This window comes from Octopus bimaculoides, chromosome 7 (genome assembly GCF_001194135.2).
Source record: "Octopus bimaculoides isolate UCB-OBI-ISO-001 chromosome 7, ASM119413v2, whole genome shotgun sequence".
NCBI lineage: Eukaryota > Metazoa > Mollusca > Cephalopoda > Octopoda > Octopodidae > Octopus > Octopus bimaculoides.
The window spans coordinates 44,558,967-44,570,123 of record NC_068987.1 but is presented as its reverse complement, the minus strand read 5'-3'; the positions used below and the strand labels follow the sequence as shown (position 1 = coordinate 44,570,123).

The 11,157-nt window shown below is 34.2% G+C and overlaps 1 protein-coding gene across 2 annotated transcripts in view; it reads left to right on the top strand.

Moving 5' to 3' along the window:
• Window positions 1-11,157, top strand: part of LOC106868631 (nucleolar protein 11) — a 57,974-nt gene that overhangs the window by 14,581 nt on the left and 32,236 nt on the right. For both annotated transcript variants that reach the window (XM_014913984.2, XM_014913994.2), the window contains exons 2-4: window positions 339-452; window positions 5,753-5,809; window positions 7,970-8,167. In XM_014913984.2, the coding sequence (XP_014769470.1) occupies window positions 339-452; window positions 5,753-5,809; window positions 7,970-8,167 (369 nt within the window). The remainder of the gene's footprint in view (window positions 1-338; window positions 453-5,752; window positions 5,810-7,969; window positions 8,168-11,157) is intronic.

Genomic DNA, 11,157 nt, shown 5'->3' with positions numbered 1-11,157 from the left:
TATATATATGTTTATATGTATATGTATGTATATATGTGTATGTATATATATATATATATATATATATATATATATATAATATTTTTACTTCCAATGGAGCATACACAAACACAAGGAGATGGCATGTTCACTGCAAAAGTATGTCTGCAACTAATATTCACATGTAGTTTCAGTAAAATACTCTTTCCCATACCTGTGCCTTAGACGCTGGTTACGACAATTGTTTCCTTTTTGTATTTGCTCACATATTGATGAATACTCTGATGATAAACAAAATAACTTAACCACATGACTTTATTTATTGCATGTTTGATATTCAGCAACATATTCTTTTATAGATTAGCAACCAGAAGCTGCTCCATTGTTGGTCTCCAAGACAAGTTCATTTCATCACTGCTCCAGTATTATGGGATTCCTCAAATGAACAATTAATAGCAGTTCATAATTCAACGGTAAGGTTTAACAATAACTTATGTCCAAGCACTTTCAACTGCTCTACATTATTTCCTTTGAACATTTTGTTACGTTCTATCTAAGAAGCATAGTTTAAAAAAATAAGCTTGCTTCTTTATACTCAGTGGACAATCCCACTTTTCCAGTACTGATTTATGGTATTATATCTACTGTTATTTTAGTTGCTAGAGTAGATAACATTTTGTAAGTTTTACCCTTTAGGATTCAAATTACGCTTATTTATTCACATTGTTTTGAATTAATGATGGCTTATATTGTAGCTTCAAAATTTCAATAATGTGATTGTTTAATTTTAGAATGACATAGTAGGGTACTTGTGAGAGACCAAATCTGGCTGGTTTAAACATACGTAGAATCTGAGGGCTGGATATAGCCAGTTGAAATGCCAAAAGGTTAGACGCTCTTTTCACGTTCAGAAGCTCTAAAACAAATGATATAATTGTAAGTAGTATTGAAATTCCTTATATAAGGAATTTCATATAAGGTTGTATAAGGAAATATATTCTTCTTCCTCAAGTACTGCAATCAAAATGTGTTTCACAGTGCTGTGCCAAGATTCTCTCTGTGTCCTCCATTAGCTTTGGTAAGTTCTTAATTTCATGTTGTGTGTTTGCTAATAACATTGGTATAGTTGAGTAGTCTTTGTCTACTATTAGGATTACTGAAGTCTTCACAAATATATTTGATATTAGCCTGTTGCTCAGTGTGATAGTAATGGTCAGCAATGCCTGGAAGTTCTGCAGCCAAGATTGATCTGTTTCTCCTTGCAAAGAAAACTGAGTACATGACCATCAATAAGAATGAAAGCCACTTGGCAATTTGTTCCAACAATAGCACACAACTCAAGGAGGCCAATGACTTTGAGTCCTATATTGCTGGCAGTAGAACAGAAAATATATACAGGGGAACTATGTGGTCAATCTACAGATGTAACGAATGAACCCTCACAAGACAAAGATGCTCTATGTTCAATCATCAATTATTGGATGGTACACTCAGTATTCTCACAACATACAACAGTGTAGGCTCACAAGTTAATGATGATGAGAAACTGACTGTAAATTTCTCTTGAATTCTGGAATGAACAAACTTCAAGGATTCCTCCCTATCAATTAAAAATAAAGAAAAGCACAAACGTGTTTGTGTGTTTGAAAAGCTTGCCTCCCAACCATGTGGTTTCAGGTGCAGTCCCTTTGTGCAATTCTTTGGAATCGTGCTGACTTGAAATTACAGATTTAATAGGACGGTTTGGAGAAACTGTTTTCATAAAGAATATTGTAATCAAGGAATTCATCATCATCCTAATTTGTTTTGTTTGCTACATGAATTGAACAGTTTGACAGGATCCAGTAAGCTAGAGGACTGTACCAGATTCCTATGCCTGCTTTGACATGATCCCTACAGCTGGATGCCCTTCCTAACATCAACCACTTTACAGAGTGTACTGGGTGTGGTTTTCATGACATTGGCAAGACAAAGAAAAATAGAAACTCATCTGAGCGGGGGTTGTGCTGGAGAAGGGGAGATGGCTTTAAGTTTGATCTTGAGTGACTAAAGTATGATACATTAAATATTTTAAGACTAAAATTTGTTTGTGTAATTTATTTTTAAAAAGACCCTATCATTTTTGACAGATTTTTATACATACATAAGGAAAAAAAAGGGATTAGAAAATCCAGGCAGGTATCAATAAAGCACTCAGTTTAAAAAAAAAATTGGTTAACTATGTCAAACAATCTGACACCAATAAATGCAAGTAGAATACACATCCAAGGTAATTCCTCATGTATGACAAGTTGATCCAAATATCATTTAGAAGAATTTCAAAAAAGTAAACAACAAAAATATGGATTGAGAAAATCACATCTTTAATTGTTGAATTCACCTTACAAAGCCAATGAGCGTTTCTGTTGCATCAACATATTTAGATACAGAAAATAGCATTCAAATTGATATATATCCAAAAATACATGTTAACACAATGTTTTCAAGGTGATCCAAAATTAATTAAATTCGTAGTGAACTAAGAAAATATTTCCAGTACACAAACACTTACAAAAAGAACGTTAAGAAGAAATATACTCTAAGGAAAGCTATTTTTGTATTCAATGTTTGATGTGATTTTCTCTATCTGTATTTTTGTTGTTATATTAGTTGGAGCATTGTTTACAGACTAGATACCCTGCTTATTACCAACCACCTTACAGTGTGGACCAGGTGTATTTTTTTATGCTACCACCATTATAGAGGTTATATACCAAGACTAAAGTGACCTTTTATTCAGGCTGGCTGCTCACTTAGCTATGTCTTTGCTATGGTTGGAAAGAAATGAGGTAAGTATGATTTGATGGATGTGTAATGTTACTGTGCATGAACAAAGCATAAACCAACTGAAAGAGAATCTGGATATAAAAGGAATGTGTGTGTTTTGTAAGAGTGGTAGCTGCACTGGTATGGGCATGTAATTCATCTGGAAGATGAGAAGTGAGTGAAGAAGTGTCAAGAGATACATGTGGAAGGATCCAATGGATCCATATATGTGTATACAGGAGAGGCACATTTGTGTGTATGTGATAGAATCATTGAAAGTAGTAGCTACCTAATTAATTCACAATACTAATATAAGCATCGTTTTATTAAAGTAGTAGTTTATAGGAAAACCCTTAATATTTCAATGGGATGTACTAAAGGAGATTAAAATATATAGACAAAAAATGTACTTATGAAATTTTCTCATATGAAAATAATTGTTAATGGTTAATGTATTTAGAATATTTTACACTCTGTAGAAGGTGCAGACAAATATTCTAGATCTGTCCTATAATATAATTTATGTGGTAACTGTTTACTATATAAATGCTTTGTGCAGAGAACTTAGTGTTATGAACAACTTGTAAAAATGTTGTTGACAACAGAGCTATTTGAATGTGTTCAGCTGCAGGCATGGCTGTGTGATAAGAAGTTTGCTTCCCAACCACAAGGTTCTGAGTTCAGTCCCACTGTATAGCACCTTGTGAAAGTGTTTTTACTATAGCTTTGGGCTGACTCAAGTCTTGTAAGTGGATTTGGAAGGTGGAAACTGAAAGAAGCCTATCGTATATGTATAAATATCTATGAGTATGTGTGTCTTTCTGTCTGCATGGGCAAGCAGTACTCAAAGGGGACTGCACCTTCTATGATTATCCCATACAAAAATAACCCTCAAGAGCCTTCTTCATCAGAAAACTGTTCACATATCTCAGTCAGCACTGCTGCACATACATTGTTGATTGGTTAAAGGAAAATTGACCAAGATTCATTTACTAATATGTGACAACCAGCAGTCCACCAATATACTGTTTCTTTTCTCTGTCTCTTTGACTGCTACTATACTGGCTTCTACTCTTCTGAACTAATATGTTCCGTACCAACACTTTCCAAGCCTATATGTTGCATCCACTTCTTTTCTATTTATGATAGTTCTGTAGTTAAGCAGTTTGCTTCCCATTTATGATAGTTCTGTAGTTAAGCAGTTTGCTTCCCAGCCACATGCTTTTGGGTTCATTCCCACTACATGGCACTTTAGGCAGTTGTCTCCAAGTCTATTAAAGCCTTTTGAGTGGATTTGGTAGATAAAACTGAAGGAAGTTGTATATTTGTGTCTCATTGAAACCTCGCCAAACCAAACTGGAATCTGGTGCAGCCCCTCAGTTTACCATCCCTGGTCAAATCGTCCAACCCATGCCAGCATGAGCAACGGGGATTAAATGATGATGATGATGAACGTTACCATCATGCAAGCAGAGTCCCTCATTTCCAGTCTCCTGTGAAAATATGCCTAGTAATGAGGAAATACTAGCTTGTCTGGAAACTAGTGAGAGTTGCTTACAGAAAGGGCCTCTGGCTATAGAAAATTTCCCTTGGTGAATTCTGTCTGACCCATGCAGACATGAAAAAGTGAATGTTAAAATGATGATAATGATGCCAACAGTGATGACAATACTGGCACCTCTGCTGGCTTTAATTTACACAAGTTCAACCCAAGCATCAGTTACACTGACTTTACCTGTCTACAAGAACCTAAAAAGTTTACAGGTATTGCTCTTAAAAAGAGTATATATATGCAGGTATGACTATGTCAGTAAAAGTGTGCATGGATTTAAAATTACAAGAAGTATTATGAATACAAGCCAGAGGCTGTGATGGTGAACAATAATTACAGGATTTCTCCTATAAAGACTGACCATGCTACTGAAGCAAGAAGACCAGATATGTTTGAAGGGAACATATAAAAACAAAAATAAAAGGATCTTTCCAAACAGATGAAGAGATTGTAGAAGACAAATATGACAATTGTTCCTGTGGTAATTGGTGCCCTTAGCACAACACCCAAAATGCTACCTAAGAGGCTGAGTATATTGCAATATGCTGGTTTTATTTAGTATTGTTGATCTGCATAAAAGTTCTGTCTTGAATTCTACAAGGATCGTAAGAAAGATTCTTGAGATTTGAGGGTACTTGTCACCAAACCTCAAAACATCATTTCTGCTAACTAAAATATCATGTAATAGCATTATATTAATAATTAACTCCAGTCTATTTAACAGCCACATAAAAATTAAGACTTACTTTACAATGTAGCATATCTATCAGAATTCTTAATCTTTTGAATTCTAGTTGAATGCCAGAATTTCAAAGTTTTTCTTTTCGCTTTTACAACAGCTAATTTAATCATATCTCCAAGCACCAAAATATGCTGATTAAATATCACCTTTTGATGCAAGCTTTATTTTATTAGATTCTGCATTGTATATATGTTGTGTTAATGGCAGTGGCTGTGGTAACTGCTACCATCTGTATTACTAATAACAGCAGATATGATGTTAACAACTTTCTTAAGGATATTAACTGCAGAATGTAAACAACATTGATATAACTGGTAATGGCAACTTAGTCAAAAGCTTGGTTTTGCAATATGCTGGTTTTTTGCTCTATGGTGCTTGGTACAAATTTAATTATCTGCTTATATTTAATTTACTTTCAATAGGATGAGAAACTATATCACCATTTTAACTCAACTTTGAACTTACATATAAGACAGTATAGAAGCCATCAAACAATTATGACCTATACAATCAACAGCCCTGTTAATTGAAAAACATAACCACAAGCTAGTCTTAGGGTTCAGTTGCTAATCCTTTTGAGAAAGACTCGATCGTTGAGCTCAGTTTAGCACTCATATTACTGACATGGGGTTTTTTTTTTGTATGTAACCATTTTTGTGTTGGTATCTTTGTAGATAATTCGTAAATGGACACTTGAAGAGATGAATTTTGAAGAAGCTAAGAAAAAACATGTAAGTGTGTGTGTATGGTATTGTAATGTACTGTAAGGTTTCTGTTTTAAACTATGTATACTTTTGTAACTGTTTCCTTTTTCTATGCTAACAATGAATGGTAAACATCTTGCCAACCATTAACCTATTTGCAAATGAATTATTTAAACTGTCTATCTATCACCAATATTTAGCTGATAGGTGTCAGTTTTTCAGTTTAAACACAGAATTGGTGATCACAAACCAAATGACTAAAAAAAATTTTATACATGAAATTATTGATTTCAAATTTTGCCACAAAGCCAGCAATTTCAGGGGAGGGCTTAAGTTGATTACATTGACTCTGAAAAGATGAAAGACAAAGTTGACTGGTGGAATTTTAACTCAGAACATGAGGACTGATGAAATGCGACTGAGCATTTTGCCTGGTGTGCTAATGATTCTGCCAGTTCATTGCCATATATATATGAAATTATTGAAAGATGTTTATTTCTTTTGGTGAGATCAATGTACAACCAGACTGGGAAATGTCTGTAGTGTTGGTGAGTCTGTTAGACAATATTCAACAATCTGATCATCTGCCTTTGATGCATGTTCTTGTCTATTTAACTGGATGTACTGGAGCTGTCCAAACTTTGACAATTTTTGAGAAATATGACCCACTCTGCATAGTGGTGTTGTTGTTGATTTGATCTCAGTACTATCTCATAACAAAATAATCATCAATCACACATTACCATCTCATTGTATTTATTTGCAGTTTGATTTATGAGCACAACACAGTGCCAGTGATATAACTGTGAGCCTGACTTTTTTTCTGACTTACCCAGTTGTCTTCCATTGGAGCACATTGTTTTTACACCACAAGTGTCTAATCTCTTTTATTTGACTAGCAATTTGAAATGACGTGAATTCCATAATCCTCTCAATTGTAGGAACACTGTTAAAGCTTTTGTCTTTGTGCCATTTATCTCAGGAAAGTCTTAATACTTTCAAGGGCTTTGAATTCAAGTGCTATATTTTAACAAATCAGAGCTAGCATTACTTAGAGCAGGCACTTGTTTCTGCTTTACAGTATGCTAGTTACAACTAAATGTATTAAGCCATTTGGGAATTAAGTTTTCTTAGTTCCAGGCACCACATGATACAACATAACACACAACACAAACTGCTGCCTTTTCGGCTTGTCTGTTTTCTAATCAACCAACCTATTGATGTTTAAAAAATAAAAACTTTCTGTAACACTTAATGGATCATTGTTAAAACTCTTTATATAACTGTGGAGTGAAATGAAATTAAGTCACCTAGGAATTGAACATACACACCAGACTCAGCTTGTGCTGAAAGCTTACCAACACTTGAGGAACTTGCACAGATGAAATAGGCTAAGTAGTGTAAATGTGTTGTCTTGGAGTTCACAACATATCCAGGAATTGAGAAAGACACTATTTTTCATATTTATGTTTTATGATTTAATATTTGTGTTTTACTCTAGATTAGCCCTGATACATAAAAAAATATTCTATCTGTTTTCAAACATAGTCTATCTTAGAATATATTATCTTGTGTGTCCTTCCTTTTTTAAGATGTTACTGTGTGATTTAATTGAAATTTAGCTGCTGTTTTTACCTGGTCAAGCTACTGTGTAATGTTACTTTTATGATGAGAGAGAACACAGGAATCTATAGTGTTAGACTAGATATTTAACCACAACTAATCCTCTATTGTTTTATGTTCAAATTCTATTGTATTTGTCTTTTTGTATCATCAAGGGCTAATAAAATATATACAAATAAAACATTGGGTCTGATCCATCATTGTCATTTTGCGTCCACTTTCCATGCTACAAATGGAAGATTCTGATACGATTATAAGATTTTTTCTTTTTTTAGTATGGAAAAAATGTAAAGTAATGTTGGTGTTAATGTGTTCATTCAAGGTTGTTTGATGTTATGTTAAACTGGTTGAATTACTACAGCAAATTTTGAACCTCACATCCTGATAAGTTTCATTTTGCCCTTGAAGTTTTTTTTGGTGGGGTGGGGTCATATAAAATAAACACTGAATGTTCTACAATTACCCTAATTACATCCCTCTTCATTTTTCTAAAAGGTTTGCCCTTAATGTCTACTTAAAAAGAAATTTAATTTACTATTTTCCTTTTGTTTTCAAATTTAACAGGTGAACCAGTCCATATACCAGATATTCTCATTAAACTCAGGTCACATAATTCTTGTGTATGAGAATGGTTCTATTGAGCTTCTTACCAATTCAGAATCTTTTAAAGGACAGCTTTCTGCCAATGATAAGTTGAAATGGTGCTGGGCTGGTTCAAATGACCAGGAACTATTTCTTTTTCTTATAACAGAAAACCAATCAGTAAGTATGTGTACTTTGTGCTTGATATGAATGGGAAGGGGATTTGGTTTGAAGAGATAGAGTTCTTTGTGCCAAGAAAACCATTACTAATACCATCGCCTTCACGTGTTTTGAGTTTGGTCCCACTGCATGTCATCTTGGGCAAGTGCTTTCTACTCTAGCTTCAAGCTGACCAATGCTTGCATGGAGTTTATTGAGGCAAATTTTCTGTGGCCAGATGCCCTTTCTGTCATCAGCTCTCACTTGTTTCCAAGCAAGGTAAATACTTCTCCACTTCCCCAGCCAGACATGTTCCTATACAATATTGGAAATGAATGATTCTGATTGTGTGACAGTGATACTCATTTACTGCCATCATGCAAAGTCAAGACAAAGACACACACACACACAACAAACTTCTTTCAGTTTCTGTCTACCAAATCCATTCATACAACTGGTCAGTAGGAGATGACACTTACCCAAGGTGTCACATAGAGGAACTCAGCCCAAAACCATGTGGAGAAACAAAATTGCTAAACACACAGCCAAACCTGCACGTGTGCACACAAACACACACACACACATACACATAGATTGATGGACAAGCTGTCAGATGCATTGATTGAATGATTGGTATGGCTATATGTTTTAGAAGTTTGCTTCTCAATCACAAGGTTCAAGATTCAGTTGCTGCATAGTATCTTGAGTAAGTGTCTATACCTTGGGCGGGCAAACCTATGCCTTGTGAGTAAACCTGGATAAACGGAAACCATGTGGAACCCAGATGGATGGATTGTTTCTGTGATTCAAAGGTCTAAGCTCATCATATTTGTAAGCCACTGATTTGGTCTGTGAATTATTTTAAAGGTACATGTGTCTGTGGAATGCTCAGTCATTTACATGCCAATTCAGTAAGTTTGGTATTTCAGTTAATCAAACAACTGAAAACTCATGTTCAGGAATTCTGACCAAGATTCATTTATCATGTGTTATATTTGTGTTAGTATTTTGTGTGTATGAATGCCTGTTCATCATATCTTCATTAATATTGTTTGAGAAAAGTCAATGCCATTTACATTCTTCAATAAACAAAATCCCAGTATTTCAGCAACATCAAAAGCTTCAGTGTATAAGGGCTCGTGGAATAAAAATACCATACTTGAAAAACAAGTAAGGATTGGCAATAGGAAAAGCATCCAACCTTTAGAAAAATTGGCTTTAATAAGTCTTGTCTAACCCATGCCAGCATGGAAAAATAGATGTAAAAGTGATGATGGTGTGTGTGTGAATTCAATTTTGGTATAAACCTTATAGTTTACTTTACAAAGTTCATCTACAGGCATTGGCTAGCAAATGCTATCATACAATAGGATCAATCACATCATTGGATATCTAGAATTCCATAATATTCATAGAGTTTATACTAAAACATGAATAATAGCTGCAGGCATGGCTATGTGGTAAGAAGCTTGCTTCCCAACTACATGGTTCAATCCCAATGCATGGCACCTTAGACAAGTGTCTTCTACTATAGCCTCGGGCCAACTGAAGCTTTGTGAGTGGGTTTGGTAGAGGGAAACTGAGAGAAACCTGTCATATATATGTATATATATAATGTGTATATTTAAGTATAATTATAGAATATAATTATAATAAAGGGTGCTGAATTGATAATGCCTGTATGCTAGAAATAGATGCCAAATGGACTACATATCACTTAAGTTATTACTCTGTTACCACAAGGCTGTATGTGAGGAAAATGGACAGAAAGGATTTATAAAATATTATGGACAACCCTATATCTTAAGATTTCATGGTTTGCAATATTAAAAACGCTTTCCAATCTTCAGCTGGGTAAACGAATTGTAAATAAATGAGAAATACATATACATACCATAGATATACAGTCATACAAATACAAGTATATACGTGCATTTTACATGTATACAAAGTAAAAACCCGAACATCCATTTCAGCCATATGCTTATTTACTCAGAATAAATCTGCAGCAAATATGTTTGTGGAGTGAATGAAACCCTTTATTATAATTATACTTAAATATAAATTAACAAATATGGTGTTGTTAGTATGCTGACCACTGATAAATCATTAAATAATGACGCTATCCTAATTATATATATATATATATCTGTTTGAAAATGGATTGAGCAACACACTTTAATGCATAACACTATAATTGTTTCAATGTCAATTCACTGAAGCATTATATAAAATATAAATTGACACATTATTTTGTTGTTGTTCCAGCAGTACTGGTGAATTTCATCTCTTCAGGTGAAACCACAAAAATCATACATCTCACGAAATATATATACCTTCCAACAATGCAGTTCTTAGTAATTTACAGTCATATAAACAACAAAAACACCACAACCATTACAATATAAATCACAAATTTAGCATTGCCCACTAGGAATTTTAGGAAAAAAAATAAGCATATAACACGCATGCATTGTGTGTGTGTGTGTACCCATTTATTCTATCAGAAGAATTTTTATTCATTAAGATAGAAGAAATACACATAATTATATATATATATAACACTTATTCGGTAGCCATGATAAAACTCCGAGTTTCGGACATGGGGGTGGGAGCCCATGCCAACATCTCTTCAGTTATCCGGCCATTTTTCACAGAAATTTTCAATGGCCGGATAACTGAAGAGATGTTGGCGTGGGCTACCACCCCGGCATCTGAAACTTGGTGTTTTATCACGGCTACCGAATAAGTGTCACATATTTTTACAGATAAATTGCTCTATTTACATAATATCGAGATCTCTTTCTTTCTTTTGTTGTCCTTCCTATCAATATATATATATATATATTGTCAGTGTTTTTTAGATTAAATCAAATTGGTAGCAAGCTAAGTGTAATTATATTTATGTATTATACAGTGTATGTATCAAGTTGATTTGTCTATCTGTTATCCTATCAGTTTGCCTCTCTCTCTCTCTCCGTCCGTCCCTCTCTCTCTCTCCCTCCCTCTCT